The 22,744-nt window shown below is 35.7% G+C and overlaps 1 protein-coding gene across 1 annotated transcript; it reads right to left on the bottom strand.

Annotated features, from left to right (window-relative positions):
* Positions 1–37: 37 nt before the first annotated feature.
* Positions 38–22,638, bottom strand: LOC123550624 (glycosylphosphatidylinositol anchor attachment 1 protein-like). Its single transcript, XM_053545384.1, has 14 exons — positions 22,132–22,638; positions 19,262–19,440; positions 18,732–18,816; positions 17,119–17,224; positions 13,805–13,964; positions 12,883–12,984; positions 11,689–11,885; positions 10,944–11,068; positions 10,114–10,191; positions 9,318–9,471; positions 8,516–8,695; positions 7,594–7,790; positions 6,383–6,556; positions 38–3,829 (listed from the first exon to the last, which is right to left on the bottom strand). Exons 2-14 carry the CDS (start codon positions 19,431–19,433, stop codon positions 3,562–3,564), a joined length of 1,998 nt encoding a protein of 665 aa, XP_053401359.1. The 5' UTR covers positions 19,434–19,440; positions 22,132–22,638; the 3' UTR covers positions 38–3,561.
* Between the last annotated feature and the right edge of the window lie 106 nt (positions 22,639–22,744).

Raw genomic sequence — 22,744 nt, forward strand, 5'->3', positions numbered from 1 at the left:
TCTAAATAAACCAGGGTTTTTAATAATAAACAATTAGTCAGTGAATTTTGTTTTATTTCTAAACGCGTACAAAGATATACAAAAAGTTGATAGCAAAGAAATAAAATGTAAGGAAATAACAATAAAGGCAGATTTCACTCCAGCACAAACTTCAAATACATGTTACAATTAAATGGAACGTTTTTAAGTGTACAGCTCTAGCTCATCCTCAAAATAAAACAAAGGTTGATCATAATGAAAACAAGAGCATCGCAATGCCGAGCAATATATGCCTGAAGGTATGACCTTTGACCCCTAAGTGTGACCTTGAAGCAAGCCATCTGAAACATGGCTCTGCATGTCGTCTTGATGTGGTGAACATTTATGCCAAGTTTCTTTAAAATCCTTCAAGCAGTTCAAGAGTTACAGAGCGGACACGAAACAAAGTCATATGACCTTTGACCCCTAAGTGTGACCTTGACCTTGAAGTGAGCCATCCAAAACATGCGCTCTGCACGTCATCTTGATGTGGTGAACATTTGTGTCAAGTTTCTTCAAAATCCTTCAAGGGGTTCAAGAGTGGACATGAAATTGCTAATGGACGGACATGCGGACGGACACTGGCATCATAACATAATACGTCCCTTCGGGCATATAATAAGTCACTAATTATGTAAATAGGTTATTATATCAATACCTGTTTTAACCATTAAAACAGTAATCTTTATGTAATCAAATCAAAACACAAGTTATACTACAACAGCCGCAAAACAATAATTTCTTCATGGTTTCTTTTACCTGCCAGCAAAAATCAGAATAAGATAATTCATAAGTTACCAGTAACACTGTAAATAACAAGTGTTTGAAAAAGTTTAGAAATTCAAAACTCATATAACTCGTGTTTATGCATTTAGTTACATGACATGCTTTATATATTCTAGAAAGCATCTGAAATGCTAAAAAGAGTACAAGTGTAATGTAACCAAAATAGCATGTCAACACTATAGAAAACATACCTCCTAGAAAGTACTGTAACTCAAAAAATAACAGTCACACATGAAATGCTTGTTTATTGTGTATGTCCCCTTGATGATGATGAATACCAATTTTCACTGAATGAATGGAAACAGTAGGAGTACAATCCTACCTGCCTTAATGATCACCTTGAATAAGTGGCCATCTGTCATAAAATGCTTGAAATCCCTTCCCCTGCCTTGACCAATTTTATTTTATAAATGACTTCCATTAAAGGGTCATGCCTTCCACTGTCAGCTGATTATCTCCCAACTGCACATTTTGACCCTAAATTACAGTCATTTCACACCTTTTTTCAGTAGATAATCAGCAAAGTATTGGATCTCAATTAGCGATTTGCAGTCACCATTTGAGGAGCTAAAGCAAATCTAGCAAAAAAGATTTCTCCGGAGTCGGCACTTATTGCAATAAGTAACAAGATCGATATCAACAACAGTATTTAGTGTCAATGAGAGTGACAGCTGGCAATTACAATGACCTTTTTCTTTAGTGAATAGAAACTTAGAAAGTGCCTAAAGGGTAGAGAACACCAATTGTTTTCCCATAGACTTCCATTATAACATTATGGCGTGTACGGCCTTCCATATATCGAAACATGTATATCCAATCACATTTTCTTCAAGAACTATCTTAGTTCCACCAAAATATCGGACGAAAAACATATGAATAGTGATACTTTATTTAAGTAATTTTCGTGTGAATGAGATGACCCCCTGTTTACATCGTTGTCATGGCGGGAGAAATTCATTTGATGAAACTTTTTTTCAATACACATAAAATGTAGCAAATTTTGTCAAAATGTATAATGAAATACTGTAAATGCAGTAAAAATATTCCATTTTGAAAAAAATAATCACTTCTTGGGTTTGTTTACATGACTGACCAATCAGAACGTACAGATGCTACCTTATTCCCAGGTATACACTTACCTCATTCCCAGTAAGTTCCCTGTACTTTTTTGAATTGGTGGTCTCTGACCTATAGATGAATGTTTCGTTCCACTTTTTCCCATTTTACAGTTTTATTGTTAAGTACAATCAAATACCAATTGTTTCACAAAGTTTCATCAAGAAATGTTCAGTTTTAAGAAAGATATAGACAGTTTACTAAGGTCACCCCCTGTCGATTTACAGGCCCAGATTTAGACACTGTTGTCATTTTATTGCATTTTTTCGCGAAAATTTAAGTTATTGGCATAGGATTTTGTTTGGAAGCTGAAATATGATTCATTCCGTAAGAAATAGAAATAAAGTCTACCAATTTTGATCATTCTCCGACATTACAGACATAAAAATGAGCCTTTCTGGACCCAAAACCTCAGATAAAAATGGGCACACCTGTCAAACAAAGAGGCCAAAATTTAAAAAATATTCAAAATTCACGCTTACGTCTTTCTACATCATCTGCAACAGATTTGTGACCATTAACATTACCTGTGATCACTTTCGACAAAAGTCACGTTTTAGCTCTAATATAGGGTAGAGAACACCAATTGTTTTCCCATAGACTTCCATTATAACATTATGGCGTGTACGGCCTTCCATATATCGAAACATGTATATCCAATCACATTTTCTTCAAGAACTATCTTAGTTCCACCAAAATATCGGACGAAAAACATATGAATAGTGATACTTTATTTAAGTAATTTTCGTGTGAATGAGATGACCCCCTGTTTACATCGTTGTCATGGCGGGAGAAATTCATTTGATGAAACTTTTTTTCAATACACATAAAATGTAGCAAATTTTGTCAAAATGTATAATGAAATACTGTAAATGCAGTAAAAATATTCCATTTTGAAAAAAATAATCGCTTCTTGGGTTTGTTTACACGACTGACCAATCAGAACGCACAGATGCTACCTTATTCCCAGGTATACACTTACCTCATTCCCAGTAAGTTCCCTGTACTTTTTTGAATTGGTGGTCTCTGACCTAAATGCATATACAGACTGGAAAACCATGGAGATTGTTACATTATGATTGAAGAGTTCTACAACATATTGCACAACAACTGGATACAATAAATTACTCTAGGAGCACGACAAAAACAAAACAACACTATTTAATCACTGGTCTACTCGTGCGGTTTAATTGGGTCCACCAAACCTTTAAATCTTGAAGATTTTGATGTATGTGAAAATCTATCAAATCACACTGGATAAAAACTAATACATTACGATAAGCACAGAGCAATAATGTGAGAAGGTGTAGTCGTTCCATAGAAAATATTCCTGACTACCTAAGGGTCACTAAAACCTTTGATTCAGGTGAGCTAAATTATACAAGCATGTTCAGTTATATTTAGATAGGAATGTGATATATTGTGAGCAATACTGTATTATCTTGATCACATGGATTGCTGTTTGTAGAAGTATTTGTGCTTCTACACGAGGGGACAATAAATGCAGACCTATTCCCTGTGTCTATATGGCTATTTTATGCAGCTTAAGTCCGCCATAACTTGGTGTAAACATAGAAATTTTCTTCAGATTTATCACCAGTGTTTTTTAATTGATCCATGTGGACTAGTTTAAGTGAGCAATCAGACAGCCTCACAAAATGAAATACCCCAGAGTGTTAGCCAGTTTGGTAAAATCGCAAAACTGAACAATGTAAACAGCCAGCTGCCAAAGAAATATTTATCCACCATTGAGAGCAGGAGACCCTGACTGAGGTTGTTCCAGGAGATGTACAGCAGTTCGAGTATATTTCTGTACTCGCTGTTAAGACTAGAAATTACGGCAGCTGTGTAGAGGATACTCAGTGGTGAAATCAGGAGAAGCAACAGTTTCTGACCCCATCTTGAATACCTGCAATGTATAAAAGAATGTAATGCTCAAACCTACAAGCCCTCATTAAAAAAAAAATATTTTAGAGGAAACTGGATAATCACATTATGAAACATTACCTGAGCCATGCCATGAGAAAACCAACATAGTGGGTTTGCGACCAGCATGGATCCAGACCAGCCTGCGCATCTGCGCAGTCTGGTCAGGATCCATGCTGTTCGCTAACAGTTTCTCCAATTCCAATAAGCTTTAAAAGTGAACAGCATGGATCCTGACCAGACTGCGTGGATGCGCAGGCTGGTCTGGATCCATGCTGGTCGCAAACCAACTATGTTGGTTTTCTCATGGCACGGCTCACCTGTTCATTACTACACATTTAACTAATACTCTTCATCTGTAATGGCCATGTTTGACTGACAGATATAGGAAGAGAATTTTTATACTGTAGGCAATACAAACAAGAGCACCGCCTTGCGGGTGCTGACGCTCATCTGATTTTTTTTGTGTAATAGAAATATTGTCCTACCCATGATTTTCTAAGTCTAAAAAGGGCCATCATTCTTGCAAAAAGCAGGATAGAGTTATGTTTCTTGATGTACAGTGTCCACTTATGATGGTGAAAAACTGTTGCAAGTTTTAAAGCAATAGCTTTGATAGTTTATGAGAAAAGTTGACTTAAACATAATACTCAACCAAGAAAATGATTTTCTAAGTCCAAAAGGGGCAATAATTATTGCAAAAATCAGGATGGAGTTACGCTGCTTGCTGCACAGGGTCAGCTTATGATGGTGAACAAGTGTTGCAAGTTTCAAAGCAATAGCTTTGATAGTTTAAGAGAAAAAGTTGACCTAAACATAAAACTTAACCAAGAAATCTGATATTTTCTAAGTCCAAAAGGGGCCATAAATCTTGCAAAAAGCAGGATGGAGTTATGTTTCTTGCTGTACTGGGTCAACTTATGATGGTGAACAAGTGTTGCAAGTTTTAAAGCAATAGCTTTGATAGTTTAGGATAAAAGCTGACCTAAACATAAAACTTAACCAAGAAAACTGATTTTCTAAGTCCAAAAGGGGCAATAAATCTTGCAAAAAGCAAGATGGAGTTATGTTTCTTGCTGTACAGGGTCAGCTTATGATGGTGAATAAGTATTCCAAGTTTCAAAGCAATAGCTTTGACAGTTTGGGAGAAAAGTTGACCTAAACATAAAACTTAACCAAGAAATCTGATATTTTCTAAGTACAAAAGGGGCCATAAATCTTGCAAAAAGCAAGATGGAGTTATGTTTCTTGCTATACAGGGTCAGCTTATGATGGTGAACAAGTATTCCAAGTTTCAAAGCAATAGCTTTGATAGTTTAGGAGAAAAGCTGACCTAAACATAAAACTTAACCAGGCAACGCCGACGCAGACGCCGACGCCGACGCCGACGCCGACGCCGACAACCGCTCAAGTGATGACAATAACTCATCATTTTTTTTCAAAAAATCAGATGAGCTAAAAAGATACTGTGAAATCATTTATAATCGTGGGGGATATATTTTCGTGGATTTCGTGGTTGAGTCAATCCACGAAATTTAATCCCAACAAACAAGTAAAATTCCCATTCATTTTATGTTCAAAAGTTGAAATCCACGAATTCATGTCCCCACGAAATTGCTGTTTTGACCAAACCACAAAATTTCATGCCCACGAAATTAAATGATTTTACAGTATTCCCACTCTGAAAAACTTCATACCTCATTGAAGATATTACAAGACTGTACTTAAACCATCAGTAATCCTTCAAACATTCTGCTACATTAAACATCACTTTTAATAATCTTTCAACCCAACATTATATAAAGAAGGTGTAAAAACAGACTTTAAATTAACTGGGTACATATTCTAAAACAAAATCAAACTAGTTACAGAATCAAATTTCCTATACAAATGGTCAAACACAGGCAGGATCCTCAACATGCACTTTTTAACAATTCAGATTTCAGAACATAGTTCACTTAAAATTTAACAGAAGTCGGAAATGTCAGTGGATTGCTAAAACATTTGTTTAGTTCTATTTTTGAAGCATGTAGTAAACAAATTTTTGGGCAATGCTTCTTAAAAACTCTACTAGTATCCATATGCCAACAAGTAATAAAACTCTAACATTTCTATTATTATTAAAGATGCTGAAGTTTCTTGTATGAGAGATGTGGCAAAAATTTTCCAATAATAGCATTTGTTCAAACTTTATATATGAACAGTTTCATGTTAGAAACAGAAAAATGCAAAAACAATCATAGGTCACCGTGCTTGTTTAGGAGTTATTTGCCCTTAAAACTGGATTTTTCTTCAAATTTTCAAATTCAAGCGCAGATAACTCTTGGAACAAGCATGACCGATTTATTTTTCATAATTTCTTTCTAACATGACACTGTGTCCATATACAAAGTTTGAACAAATTCTATTATTCGGAATTTTTTTACCCAAAACTGCCGCAACTGTCCTTAATTGGCTATCTTTAACTGAATCAGAACCACCACTAGCTCAGTTAAGACTTTTTCATTCGGATAAAACACTTGAAAAAACTACTTACCACCTTTTGGACGGATGCACGATGATAGAGGCAGGCACAAATAGGACGGCAAGAAAGAAAGCCAATGATATGTTCATCAAAGCCAGTGAAAACAAAACCAGAGATTGAAATATCAGAGTGACAGCCTTTAAAAGGACCCAGTCAAATAACAGTCTCTTATCTTCTGCTGTGCGCCTGAAAAGTAAAACAGGAAGTTCATGATATAAATAAGTATCTTGTTGGAACTTTAATTTCTCTCTTTTTGAGCTGCTGAGATTAAGTTACGAGTTACTTCTTCAAAATGAATATGTGTTTGCTCGGAACATTTTACACATAATGTAAGTTTCTACTGAATGAATTGTTAACTTTACAGGAGCAATGGTAAAAAGTGGTAAATGGTTTAAATAATTATTAAACTGTCAAATCTGTGCAACTTTAAAATATAAGAATTGGCAGACAGCCTGCAATACACATATTCTCAGTGTTTTTTACAGAAAGGATAAGATTTACATATGTCTTTACTCAATGACCCCAAAACTACTTACAAACATGACTACTGCCAAGCGAAAAAAGACCCCTACTGGAAGGGGCATTTGTCATTATGTTGCTATAAGAACCTCCAAATTCTGTACGGAAACTAAACTTTAGGACCTGCATATTCTCCAAATAACTACATTTTGTATTCATCTATAAACTTGGTTTACTGAAAAAATCTTTTGTACTCTTCAAATTTATGTACAATCTATCTTTTGTGATTGAAGGATGGATGAACAGATGGATAGAAGGATCAAAATGAAAAATTCTCCAGTACTTTTCAAGTTACACTTTAATCTACCATTTGTGATCCAACGATGAACAGGCAGACGGATAAACAGACGGAAAATGAAATAATGTGTATGTTTTCCGTGTTTTCTCCTGCTTATATATCAACTTTCATGAACAGTATCTCTTGTTCTTTTTGTATTATTGCAGGGTCCATTTTTTTGTCAAAATTTGAGACTGTGTTTTGCCATAGCAACAAAACAAAGAGAAAAGCATATTCTCCACACTGCCATCTATCCAAGTATTACGTTTCATGAAGTAATAACTTGTACTTTTAAAAGATATTGCAAGATCCCATTTTGTGTGACAGACTGACAGACCAAGAGATGGACTGACTGAATAGATAGTGAGCAAACCATTTGTTCAATTTAGTTTCACCAATAGGAGACTAAAACTATTTTAAAACATACCTGGCCACCATTCTAGGAAATAACATTGATGCTGTAAATAAGGCTAGAAATCCAAAGAATATCCCGTCTTCAATATTCATTTTGAAGGGTACTGCCATGTTGGAAAGTATATCTGGGCCGGTATAACACAGTAAAGCCATAATGAAACTGCTGAGCAACAGCGGTAAAATAGTGGTCACCCCTACTGGCCGATCTTCCTGTAAATAAATGAAACACATTTAAGTAAAAGAATACTGTGAAATCATTTAAATTCGCTGGCATGAAATTTCGCGCAAATGAGAAAAAGGACTGTTTCGCGCGGGCTTTAATTCGCGCATTTTCTATTTTAGAAATGAAAAATAAAGTTAAAAATAATAATGGCGCGGTCTTTAATTCGCGCTTCGGTCCTAGCGCGAAATATGCGAAAATTCGTCCTACGTGAATAAAAATGATTTCACAGTAACATTCGAACAGCCTACCTGAATCATCAGGCATCTTGACAACAAACACTATCAAAATATAAAATTATTATTTCAGTAAGGACAGGATATATTTATTTTCTTGGAATTAGAATTTATTTCATTTTCATACTGTGATCAGTCAATGTGCAAGTTTTCCATGAATCAAAACAGCACTGACATGCACATACATAACGGATGTCCTCTACCCTCCATACTGAGCTAATCAGCAAACTGTAACGGTATTAAAGAACAAGACAAATTTACCAACCATGTCAGTTTCAAACTTTCATTGTAAATACATGACATTATCATGTATAAAGAACTCAATTTGAAAAACACTGTTTTACAACAGAAAAAAATGCATTGGTTCAATTTTCCTACAAAAGATAGACAGATTCTAGGCTTCTGAGAATCAAAACCACATGACATGCTTCAAAAACTTTTATCCTCAACTGGAATAAATAATTCCTACTCATTTTTACCAGATCAAAATCTAGATCCTCCTCCACAAGTTTGTTCAAAGAAGCTTTATCCAACTTCTCTCCAGCATCTTCATTCTTCTCTCCATCATCAACTGATTCTGTCTTTCCTTCTTTCTCTCCATCACTCTTCTCTGATTTGGAATTTTCTTCTTGACTAAGATGGACCCAAAGTGCTACAGCTTACTTTAAAGTTAAGGGTATCTCTCTTATATCTTTTATCATGCAGCAATTAAAAAAGATTAAGGCTAGGTCTTTCAGGTTTGTATAAATCTGTTGTGATAATTCTGTTTTCATCTTGATAATCCGGTTTCAATTGAAAACAATAGAGTTTTAACTACCAAAATCGTATGTGCTTTGCTGTTTGTAACTGCACATACACCCGACACCCATTCTTTTAAAACATGAAAAACCTGCTACCTATCAATAAATCACAAACATACTACACTTAAACCTGTAAAAAGCAGTCAGCCAAGGGAGTGACAAAATATGCATAATTCAGGTAGAAAGTAAATCAAAATGTCAATGCTGGAAGTTAGCTGACTGGCTGATTAAGTCAAAGAGGCTGCTTAATACAGGTGACCACTTCCACAAGTTTCACTATTTTCATCATACAGTTAATGGACTTAAAACATTTCCCACAATTACGATGTTTCTACTGAGTTTTATTTTGTAAGGACAGCTCTCTCTCATTATGCTTAATAATGTTTTCAGCCCCTAATCATTAATGTTATACAAAAAATACCCTTCTTTTTAATTTGTGTCAATGTAATCTAACAGACAGCATATTTATAAGAAAGGATATTTTGACAAGGCATGAGGCACATATAATTCCAAATGGAATCATATATAGACCTATAGACACATATCTCTCTGTACCAGGTAGAATGTAGAAGAAGAAAGACTGGTGGAAACGTTCCAATAAATTGTTCAAGCTACGGAAAATGCCTTCAACAACCCTGTAAAATATAACACAAGTCTATTATATAAATATAAAGTAAATTAGATCTAGAACTCCATATCATTATTGCCCATTTATGGCTAATTGTATCTTTTCTAAGTAAGAAAAAACATTTACAAAACTTGTCAGTGGGATTGAAAAGGCATTATCATTTTTATGTTCCTTTGTAAAATGTATTAATTTCATGTAACTGTCCTTGTTTATAAATATTTTAATATTGTCTGTAATCTATTGTCAAATTCCTTAAAGTTTTGAAAAAATAGTATATGGAGTTAATAATTAAACACTCTTAACAAATCACAAATATTCTGCTTTAGTCACAGAGATGTATATTCATGCCTGGCTGGCAACCAATAATGTTTAGGCAAAACATCCAAAGGACTCAGAATACAAAAATTAAATCAGTTCCTGTGTTTTGTTTCACACTAAACTTACACTATTCAAAACTTACAGAAATAGAATTAATTACAAGATCTAGACTTTCTACTGATTATTAATAGAATCCGTAACATTTTTTGCAAAAACCGAGCCATCAGAAAATTTGTCATCGTCTTTCTGTCTAAGTCTATATTTCTTGCATAAAAAAAACAGGTAGGAATATGTGCTGTGAGAAAGTGGAGTAAATAGAGGAAATTCCTACCTTCCTGTAGCATCCAGACTTATCCTGCCAGTTTTTCTTCTTCTGATACCCTCTAGAGTAACTGCCTCAATATGATACCTGCAGTACACATCAGTAAACCATTACACAGGTATACATTTTTTTACTATACATTTATGATCTTCTGGTACACAGTCGTCGAGCTGCCATGGCTGATCATTTTCAGACTTCAACAAACTTATGTATAGACATTAATTGGATTTGACAAAATCAACTACCTGAAGACATTCATTTATGAAAAAGTTCCAAAAAGAGTTTGTTAACCCTTAGCCTGCTGGCGGCAAGTGATTCTGCCTATGCGACCAGTGCAGACCAAGATCAGCCTGCACATCCGTGCAGTCTGATCATGGTCTGCACTGTTCGCTATTCAGTCAGTAAATTTTCAGTGAACACCCCTTCGAATATTAAATGGTATTGCCCAAATTTAATGATGGACCAGTCCATTTTAGAAATTTAGCAGGGTAAGGGTTAATAAACTTGTAATGACTGAACTTAATCTTAACATGGCTCTACTTGTTTGTCATTTAAACATAGAAGGAAGTCAGGCATTGAATATTCTGTCACAAACAACAGCTGACATGCAGACCAGTGGGAGGACATTATAACATCAATTATACTGTCAAACTGCTGCACAACCTTCATTTCATTACTACCTGGATGACTGAAGTTCAGAATAATTTTTATCAAAATATTTCAAGGTGCATGTTATAAAGAAATTAACAAGGTTTTATTGTGGTTTAACATCTGATTTACCACAGTTCATTGTTTAGATATTTCAGTATTTAACTAAGAGGGTGTTTCAGAGTTTTTACCTATGGAAGAGCCCATGATTGCCAGATGGTAACCCTGAAGCTTGAGCCCACATCATCTTCAACATAATTTTTGCTGACTGCTGGAAACCAGTGACTGTTTCTGCCTCCCACTGTGGGGCATCTCTCTGTAAAATGGCAGAAAACAGTAAATATTCTTTAAAATCTGTAGACAGGGCTCTATACAAACTCACACATTTCCTAAATCAAAGTATTAAAAGATTTAAATGTGGACTGAACTTTAGATATTTTCTCCATCAAATAAGTAATGAGACAGACTCCACCAAACAACTAACGAGACAGACTAACTCGGATTGATAAAGAAAGCCCAAGTCGTAGGACTTGGTGCAGTATACAATCATTAATACTGCTTTGAAGCAGAACCATCAAATTTGCTATATGATGCTGTCTTATTGTCTGGTTTTTGTTTTGTTTTATGTTTTTTGTTGGGTTTGATAACACACCAACACAATTATAAGCCATATGGCATCTTTCTAGCATTTCATGGTGAAGGAAGACCCCAGGTGCCCCTCTGGGCATTATTTCATCATTGGTGGGCACCTGGGTAGAACCACCTACCTTCCGTAACCAAGTTGGATGGCCACCTCACATGAAGAATTCTACAACCCAAAATGAGTCTCTCGAACCCAAATCGGTGAGGGATAAGTCGTTTGAAGTCAGCGACCTTAACAACTCGGCAACTGAGTCTCCACTATTGCTAGATTTATTCTTTAATTTAGATACTTACACTATTATGCAACATGACTTCTACATTATTCTTGTGGCACAGCCTGACCACCAAGTTCACCAGGTCCAGGTTGGGTAGCTGGCCATTCAATCCTTCTATCTTCACATTGAAATACTTGATATTTGAGTCTGGCACTTCAAGATTAATCGCAGCTTGTATCTGACCACTCCTACCAGGCAACTCTCCAGAACGAATATCTTTAAAATCAAGAGAGGAAAATAACTAAACTGGTAAAGATAGCTTGAACAAAAGATAAGCAGAGAGGTAGTTTCAACACTGATGCTCAGGCCCCGTGTTCACAAAACATTTTCAGTCTCAGCTGAGTTTGATAATGAAACTTTATTTGTCATTTATATCTAAATAACAATTTCAAAGCTAAATTTTAAGTTAATAAAAATTTTCAAGTGACTTTTCAGCATTGATGGTCAGTCGATTTGGAATTAAGTCTTGAAGCTTTAGTAAAATTGTTATTGAAATTTCAAACTCAAACTTAGCTGAGACCGAAAAATGTTTTGTGAACACGGGGCCAGATCATTATTATACGATTATTTCCTTTTAGTCCAGCTGCTATGTGGATTTATCAACTTGGCAGATATCTCTATCACTTTTATCAGGTTGATAATTCTACATATTGACCAAATCTGAAAGGTAACAGTTGTATCAGCCTTTAACCTTTACCCTGCTAAATTTCTATAATGAACTTGTCCATCTTTCAATTTGTACAGTATCATTAACTGTTAAAGGGGATGCTTACCAAAAAGATACTGACTGAATAGCGAACAGTGCAGATCATGATCTACACTGGTCGCAAAGGCAGAATCAATCGTGTCCAGCATGATAAGAGTTAAAACATACCATTTCAAGATTACTTGTAAAGGAGTTTGATCAAACCAAAACAGGTTTGGTATTTTTCCTAGTTTAACAGAGTTAAACGGAGTATGACTTTCCTTGTTATTACACCAGATCACTACTTAAGGCCAGTATGTGTTCTGGCCCCACCCATGAGTCAGTTATTTGCTTCTTTCATAGGCTGATTTTAAATAAAGGACATTATTACACATGCTTGATAGTATGATTTAGTAGCAACTCAGTAGACATTATTCATGTAACATGATTCAAACACATAAACATTTTCTGTCAAAGATTCCACCAAACAAATTGGCATATAGTGCTGACAACTGGTATGAAACTTACATTCTGACTCCACTTGGTGATATCCATCAAGCCATGCCTGCATACCAATCTGTTCATGATCCGTCACCAAAAATATTATATCTTTACTCCAGTACGGCTGACCTTAAAATAAAACATTCAGAAATGTCTTAAGTCATCAGTACAACAAAACTGATCTAAACAAACTGTAACACCATTTAATGTCTTTTCAAGTCATGAGTCATGTTTCTGTTCCTTTTTTTTTTTTTTTTTTTCTTTTTTGGATTTAACATCGCACTGACATATGATAGGTCATATGACTTTCCAGCTTTAATGGTGGAGGAAGACCCTAGGTGCCCCTCCATGCATTATTTCATCACGAGCGGGTACCTGGGTAGAACCACCGACCTTCCGTAAGCCAGCTGGATGGCTTTCTCATATGAAGAATTCAATGCCCCGAGTGAGGCTCGAACCCACATCGATGAGGGGCAAGTGATCTGAAGTCAGCGACCTTAACCACTCGGTCACGGAGGCCCCATGTTTCTGTTCTAAAACAACTTACTGTAGCAACTGTAAATGTGCCATTCCAAGTAAGTTAAATGAAATTAGAAATGTATTTTCTTAGACATTCAAAATGGATAGGCCTAAGGAATGTCAATAATTATTTAAAATACATGTACATGAATCAGGCAACAGCTTTTGAAAATTTATACAGATAGGAAGAAACTGTACTTTTAATATATGTCTACTTTTTTATCATAATATACAAAGATATACCATCATCCTACGAATATAACACGCACATTTTTTACCGAGATTCTGGTCTCGAAGAACCGATGCGTTCTATATATGGGGATAGAAAAACATCAAACATTGCCCCTGACTCAAAAGACATGTATAATTGTTACACAAAATATCAGAACTATCTCCGACAATAAATGGATATAATAGATAATAAACTTACGCATAAAGTACTTTGCAAGACCAAGCATTACTACAATACCACCATAAGTCTGTGATAAATCCGAGGATTTTGCTCGGAATGGTACCGACAGGACTACAGCCTCAGTGCTCGCTGCTCGTCTTGCTCGTAAGATGGCATACACATTCTGGCCAGGAACCAGCTAACAATGCAATAAAGAATGTTAGGTTTAATCCACTAAAAAGGGAATATTTGCATACATAATGGAGCAAGGAAACATCTAACAAAACATGAGCTCGTCGAACACGAAATGCCCCCCTTGATGCATTCAGTAATTGCACAAGGAACAGAAATTATATGCTCACTGTAAACAAAAGTTTTACCATTCTGGTTTAATCTGACCTTGACCTTTAACCTATTAAACTAACAAGAGATTACAGATTGATCTTGGCGCCATCCACTGAGCCATTTTTGAATGTTCCAAATTTCAAGACTAGCTCAAGGTCAAATTTCATTTAGGTACAAAACAATGTGTATGTGGTCCAAATTTGAAAGCGGTGGCTTGAGAAATGTGAAAGCAGGTCACTAGATCAATTTCAAGGTAAAGTTCATTTCGGTAGACAGAACTATGCATGTGCTTCAAATTTGGAGGCTGTAGCTTGAGAAATGTGAAAATAGGTAATAGATAAAAATCAATGTAAAATTTCAATTCAGAACACAAAAATATGCAAGCAGTCTAAATTTGAAGCCTGTACCTTCAAAAATGTGAAAGTAGGTCACTAGGTCAATCTCAAGATCAAAGTTCATTTCGGTACACAAAACTATGCATGTGGTTCAAATTTGAAGGCTGTAGCTTGAGAAATGTGAAAGTAGGTCACTAGGTCAATCTCAAGATCAAAGTTCATTTCAGTACACAAAACTACGCTTGTGGTTCAAATTTGACGGCTGTAGCTTGAGAAATGTGAAAGTAGGTCACTAGGTCAAAATCAAGGTCAAACTTTATTTTGGAACAAATAACTATGCATGTGGTCCAAATTTGAAGCCTGTACCTTCAAAAATGTGAAAGTAGGTCACTAGGTCAATAACAAGGTCAAAGTTCTTTTCAGTACACAAACCTATGCATGTGGTCCAAATTTGAAGGGTGTAGGTACAGAAATGTGAAAGTAGGTCACTAGGTCAAGATCAAGGTCAACTCATGTCAAGGTTCATCTTGCCACTCAAAACTATACATGTGGTCCAAATTTGAATGATGTAAGTTATGAACATGAAGATTCTAAGTTTTTCCCTATATAAGTCTATATGAACCATTTGACCTCTGAGGCAGGGCCATATTTGACCCGAAAGGGATAACTTGAACAAACTTGGTAGAGAACCACTAAATGATGCTACATTACAAAATACCAAAGCCATAGACTTTGTGGTTTGGACAAGAAGATTTTCAAAGTTTTTCCCTATATAAGTAAATGTAAACCATGTGACCCCCAGGGCGGAGCCATATTTGACCCTAGGGGAATAATTTGAATAATCTTAGTAGAGGATCACAAGATCATGTCATATACAAAATATCAAAGCGCTAGGCCCTGTGGTTTTGGACAAGAGGTTTTTCAAAGTTTTTTCCTATATAAGTCTATATAAACCATGTGACCCTAGGGGTGGGGCCATATTTGACCCCAGGGAAATAATCTGAACAATCTTGCTAGAGGACCACTAGATTTTGCTACATATCAAATATCAAAGCCCTAGGCCCTACGGTTTTGGACAAGAAGATCAGAAACCGTTTAACTGTTCCTGGCCAATGTGACATTGACCTTTGACCTAATGACCTCAAAATCAATAGTGGTCATCTGCTGGTCATGGCCAACCTAACTATCAATTTTCCTGACACTAGGCCCAAGCGTTCTTGAGTTATTGCCTGGAAACCATTTTACTGTTCCTGGTCACTGTGACCTTGACCTTTGATATACTGACCTCAAAAATCAATAGGGGTCACCTGCTGGTCATGACCAACCTCCCTATCAACTTTCGTGACCCTAGGCCTAAGCGTTCTTGAGTTATCATCCGAAAACTGTTTTACTGTTCAGGGTCACTGTGACCTTGACCTTTAACATACTGACCTCAAAATCAATAGGGGTCATCTGCTGGTCATTACCAACTCCCTATTAACTTTCATGATCCTAGGCCCAAGTGTTCTTGAGTTATCATCTGGAAACCGTTTTACTATTCAGGGTCACTGTGACCTTGACCTTTGACATACAGACCTCAAAATCAATAGGGGTCATCTGCTGGTGATGACCAACCTCCCTATCAACTTTCATGATCCTAGGCCCAAGCGTTCTTGAGTTATCATCCGGAAACAGATAGGTCTACATTCCTTCCGACCGACCGACCGACAGACCAACCGACCGACCGACATCTGCAAAACAATATACCCCTCCTTTTTCAAAGGGGGGCATAATTATCAAAAGAGATATGATCATTCATGTGGGGAGTCATCTATCAACATACTAACAAGAGGGCCACAATGACCCTGTATATCACACAGCAGAGTTTCAAAGCTCAGACAGGTATAACAGGGAACATTTCTGCCTAATTACTTTGAAAACTTGCCTGCAGATTCAGAGAAGAAAAAATAGTCCCTTGAGGATAAAAATTATTTCACAATAATTACAGGGCCTACTCTGCCATTCGCCAATGTAACCAAATGCTACAAATTCAAAGAACTGGCTACAGATTTTTGAAAGTGGCGACAAGATTTTTTATTAAAATGTGGCCAAATTTTAGCAATTCAGCTTAAATTTGGCAGTTTCTCTCAAAAAGTGGCTACAACTTTCTAAGGCCCAGTGAAGGCCCTGAATTACTTCTACTACATGTATAATCATTATTAAATACAAGTGTGAGAAACTGACTGATACACTAGTGATTTTATTTCATGGTAATGTTTGGTGCAAAATAATGCTAGTTTGTAATTTTGGGAATATTTACCATCCCAAAACTTGCAAACATCTCCATGTCACAAATTAAGCCAATTATACAGAATATGGTTGATAACACAACAGATACAGACTAGTCGTTTAACCCTTACCCTGCTAAATTTCTATAATGAACTTGTCCATCTTTCAGTTTGGACAGTACCATTAACTGTTAAAAGGGGTGCTTACCAAAATGATACTGACTGAATGGCGAACAGTGCAGATCATGATCAGACTGCACGGATGTGCAGACTGATCATGATCTACACTGGTCGCAAAGGCAGACTCAGTCACGTCCAGCATGATAAGGGTTAAACCATACACTTGACAGTTCTGTCGTAGTTAAAATCCTGTACCTACTGGTATGCTGCAAGTGAAAGTACTTACCTGACCCCTGACAATCTGCAGTGGATATTTTACTGTGTAGTTCTGTATATATGTATCCAGTCCAAGATCTCTAAACTTCTCAAAAAGCCAGTCCCGAGGAACATTTCTACAACAGTAAAGCAACAGATCTTAGAAATTAGCACCTGGGAGTAAATGCTCTATCTAACATTTAAAATACTTTTTCACTGGGATGGTCAGGGGGGCAAAGGGACAAATATTCTGATGAATATCAGGATCCCAAATAGACATTGCGTGGAGATAAAACATTATCTGTCAGCTGTGTATGTTGTAAGTTTCAATAGACATTAAGAGTGCACTAATCAATCTTGTGAAGTCAAGTTGAAATTAAAACAAGGTCAATTTTGGAAGTTAGCCGACTAGCTGCTTCTGGCTGCTTTAGGCAACTGGCTGTTTAATACAGATGGCAGCTAAGGGGGTTTCAACTGTACTTACCTTAATATAATGACAGAAAATTTTGGAAATAAATGTCAGAGTGAAGTTGAAATGACTCTTTCATTGGTAACATGCACTACAAGACAAACAGCCAAGTTACAGACTGCAAAAGTAATTCAGCGTATGTTGTGATACCAGTGTAGAATGGAACCATTCCTCCCAATTTCTGACTGTATATTATGACATTAAAATAAGGAATTAGTTATTTAACTGCATGTAAAATTTGCAGCATGAGATGAAGAGATTTTGTCTGGAACAAGATGACCATGAAGACCCTGTGTTCCTTAGCTGAACAAAAATTTACCCTAGGTAGCCAGGTTTCAAAACTATCCTAGATTTCACTGACAAACATTCTAACAAGGTTTCATTGGCCTTTCAGGATCTGGCAAAAAACATGTCCTCTGCACTAAGTGTTTATGATTTGACCTAGTCTTTTGCCCTTAGATATTACAGTTTCAGAATTAAACAAAGTTTCAATGACAGACATTGTGACCAGATTTTATGAAGACTGGGTAGAAAATGTGGCCTCTGAAATGTTTAAGTTTTTCAATGATCTGACATAGCAACAAAGTTTAAAATGCAAGATCGCCCAATTTCAAACTGTGTCTAGATTTTACAAATGTGGTTTCTTGAGTGTTAACAAGACCTTTTGCTGATTCTGTCTGGTGACATAGTTTTTTACCCAAATCACTCAGATTCAAACTTTCGTTTGATTTCATGAAGATAAATATTCCAACTACATTTTATGTAGATCAGGTAGAAATTGCAATACACCTAACTAATTTAATTAAGTAGCATTACAAAACTTACAAAATTTTTAAGTAAGAATGTAATGCATAAATGTTTTTCTTTTGAATTTCTATTAGTTGCATACGAAAAAGAAGAAGAATTTCTATTAGTCCTTTTGATTTTTCCTGACTTTATAATTTGTCAAAGGCTTAGTACACACCTACGTAACAAAATTAAAAGAGTCTTGTCAGACATGGATTGTACAATTTACAGTAAATGTATTCATACTAACAAACTTTTTTCATTCTCAGAGACAAACTTCTTTCATGAAGAGAAAATTTGCATGACAGGATGTTTTTCAAGAGGGGGATGGAGATGAGAATCCACTATTTAATTTTCAACTGCCTAAGCATCATAATATCAACGCTTACCTCCTGTCTTTCTTCAGCTCTTCTTTAATCTCTGTTATATATCCATCTGGACTGTCTTCAAAATAAAATCCACTTTCCACAACACCTACAAAAACAAAGCAACATCTGAAAAATTTCCTTTCAGTATTGACATTTCACAAGTCCACTGACAGAGGAAAGCAAACTAGTTTCATATACAAAATTTACATTACATGTGTTGTTTTGACAATATCCACTTTTTTTTTAAAGCCAATTTTGGGCTGAATTTTGGCACCAATCCCTCCAATGGCAAATAGTATGTTTTTTCCCAATTTCAAGGATAAAATTTCCAAAGTTTAAAAAAAATATATATGCTAACTAAATGCTTTCATGACCGTTCTTTTCTCAAATGTAACATTTTAATAAAAATTAGACTTTTTTAATGATTCCCAATTTATATGTTTTACAACGCATTTTTCCCAATTGTAAAGGCCCCATCCCATTCACAAATCAGTGGAAAAAACACTGATATCATGTTCAGCAAGCAATGTAATGGGACAATGAATGATTACCTGGTAGTAGAGCATTCTCTGAGAAGTAGGTTTTAGCATTTAGAGGCGGATAAGCTAGAGCTATAAACCAGATCACTCCAACAATGTAGCAAGCTGCACTCAGAATGTTGTTATATTTGGTCACAGCTCCTATGATCTTCTGTCTAGACTTTGGATTCGACAACAAACCCATCTTTTACCTGAAGAAACAACAGAACAATCTCAAAAAAAAAATCTTTATGTACATGTCATTTATTTGATGCAAATCATCTCCTTTTTAAAGTATTTCCATGCACCGTATAATTCAACACAATTTTTATATACCTTCTGTTTTTCCGACTACAGCATAATACCCACACTGTGACACACTCAGTAAATTTGGCTTTAAGAAACATATAATATTTCACTAATGGTTTTCAGGAATGATGTACCACAAAGATGCAATTGTCATGATTTATCCCACAAGGAACATAAAATTAAAGTCCTGTAAGGTCAAAGGCAAACTTGTTTCAGAAACTAGAATAACACGCAAAGTTGTATGAAATAAGTGAAGAAGTCCGGTAATCAATTTGTTTATGAATAGTGTAATTACAAGTGAAGGCGTCAGGTAATCAATTTGTTAATGGATACTGGTAGTGTAAATAATAAATTAATTAAATTCATCATTTCTGTTTGCCTATGACAGCAATATATTTACATGTAAACAAATGCTAAGCTGAATTCAAACCTTAATCACGATAGTTTAACAACTGTATTTCAACAAGTAAAAACATATATGTGGTAAATTTTACAATGGCGAAAAGATTAAAACAAAGAAATTAGTAATCAAAGTTAAAAAACATATTTTGCAAAGGTAATGTTTTAAAAAAAACTGACACTTCATTTATGCATATCTGTTAAATATTTGTAGTCACAACAGACGATTTTTCATATTTTGTTGAATATGGTCAATATTGTCAGCACATCTACCACAACAACAGCACTAGAACTCTTTGAAACTGTAACAGTAACTTCATCTATAAGCAGCAGTTTTTTAACTAAAAAATTGATCATATGTCAGGGGTTCCACTAGAACTGAAAACCCAAGAGTCCCAGGACCCTTGGGTCTAAATTTTGAAAGGTCCTTTTCCAAAATACAGGAGTCCTGTCCCAACACGTTGACTAATTTTTTTCTTATATAGTAATACATAGCTATAGTAATACAATAAAACCAAGATCATGTTACAACAAAATATAAATGTCTTGTTTCAGGTCATATTGTAAACTAATATTTATCAAAATTCATGTTATATTGATTAAGTTTTGCTTCATTATTTCATTTAATAACAGAAAAGTGCTATAACACTCTGTAAAAAATGTATCCAAAATGTACTATCTGGATACAGGTACACTTTTGGAATGTCGGTTACAGGTACACTTTTGGAATGTCGTCTGAAAGTGGTTTTTGCTCAGCTGACTTGACCCACTAGGGTCAACCAAAGACAGTTCCTCAAATTTTGATGTTACTCATCATAAAAATTGCATTGAAAGTCAGTTTTTAAAGGAATTTTGGAAAAGTTGCATATGACATTGATAGTCCAACTAATTTGATGTGATTCTAGGAAATATTGAGATAATTTTTTCATATGGGCAATATCCCCACTCATTTAGATTGCCAGTCACAAATATAAAACAATCTGAACTTCGAATTATTTTGACTAATGACATCACGTGTAATTAGAATCAAGTACGGACATCCTAAACTTATTTTTGCTTTCGAAATTCATTAAAATTTGTGGAATTTCTAGTTGAAATTACGTTACAATCACTAAACAATGGTCTAATTTAAAGTTTGCATGAAGAAATCTTACAGGGCACTTTTCAGATACTCGGTTATCAGCTGGTCGCTTACGGATAATTTGCTAATTGGCGCCTTTTTGACAGTACAGAGGATCAATACGCTTCATCAATTAATTTTAACACTTATTTATTCTCGTTATCTATGTGCACTTGCCGTGACATAACTTGCTGCGAGGTCTGTTTACAGGATAAAGGGTGGGATTTAGTAGAAGATCAAAGGCAGGAGGGCATTGCAATCGCCTAGCTGTCAACGGGGATTTAACTCCGCATTCCATACCTTACTGCTTACGTCACGCATATCAATATTAGTGTACTGGAGATTCGCATGTGTGCTTTCTTTGACCGCGAGTGTTCATTTTGAATACACGTGTTTATTGTGGACACAGTTCTACTGTAGGAAATAAATGATAAGAGAAAGGATTATCAAAGAAAAATGCCCCCAGGTCCCGAGTGACGCACAGGCAAGTATCATGCCGGGTCCTTTGAGCGTCTTTTGAAAATCTCCTGGGTCCGGACCCGAGGTCCCAGGTCAAATGGAACCCCTGAACATTCATTTTCAGAGATGTAATCGTTACAAATACTTTGTACATGTACCAGAAAACGTTCCCAACAGATTTCATTGGTGATTTCATAACAGAAACATGCAGATTAAGTTTGGATGTGACGAGACAGCAACAGTCAAAAGTTATTGTGTTGTCTTGAAACATCCTACTATTTGGACTAAGTAACAAAAAACAAAGTCCCCTAAATCTGCAAAAAATTATTCTGAAAGAACCTAACATGCACCATGCACAACTACTATTGTTACTGATTACTTGTGTGAAGTTTCAGTAAATTGTGTCAAGGGGATGAGGAGAGTTGGTGCACACAAGATTGTGTCTACTGACAGACAGACAGAAGAACAGACAGACAACCTGAAAACAGTATACACACCCCTTACAACTTCGTTGTTCAGGGGGTACAAAAATCACCTTTCTTTAAAACTGAAGTTTAGTCATAATATTATGAAAATAAAAACATCTGTAAAATGTCAAATAAACAAAAAAACATGCCTAAGTCTGGAATTGAACCTGGGCCGCCTGTGGCAATAACAATTTTCCTGCTGTCTTGAATAATACACCACAGAGGAATATGTACTTTAAACTTATCAACTGTTAAATATAAACTCAAGCTTTATAATTTCAACATTTTACCCCCATTACCCAGTTGCAAGCGCTTTTCAAATGATAAAATCAGCTAATTCTTGTGTGTATAACAAATAATCTGTTAGTAGCCAATGTGTCAGTCACACTACTCCGTATAGCGTTAACAGACGTCAAACGAATAGAAAAATTGCGGCAAAAAGTTATCCGGTGACAAAAGGCATCCCCCGCTGCTGCTCAGTGCTATCGCGATCGGTGTATGGGGCGCATAAAACACACAATGACCGCAAGATTAACACATATATATATAGGACGAACAACGTTCAACTAACGGATATCACCGTACTAGTAACGGAAACGTAAGCGTAACACATGAGAAACTGACAAAGCGTTCTTTTCAGTTATCGTTTGTTTAACATATGTTACATCCGTTGCATGTCCGGTAGTAGTCTGGCCGGAATCAAGTCTACAACAAGAACGCATGCAAACCGGACAAGAACGGATGCAAACCGGTCAAGTACAG

Source organism: Mercenaria mercenaria, chromosome 6 (genome assembly GCF_021730395.1).
Source record: "Mercenaria mercenaria strain notata chromosome 6, MADL_Memer_1, whole genome shotgun sequence".
NCBI classification, from domain to species: Eukaryota; Metazoa; Mollusca; class Bivalvia; order Venerida; family Veneridae; genus Mercenaria; species Mercenaria mercenaria.

Excerpts from the sequence above, each read along its gene's own strand:
- LOC123550624 (XM_053545384.1), bottom strand. The coding sequence starts at position 19,433 with ATGGGTTTGTTGTCGAATCCAAAGTCTAGACAGAAGATCATAGGAGCT. Across the intron at positions 11,069-11,688 it reads AAGTCATGTTGCATAATAGT|AGAGATGCCCCACAGTGGGA; the intron begins GTAAGTATCTAA and ends GCCATTTTACAG. Across the intron at positions 9,472-10,113 it reads AGTCTGGATGCTACAGGAAG|GGTTGTTGAAGGCATTTTCC; the intron begins GTAGGAATTTCC and ends TATATTTTACAG.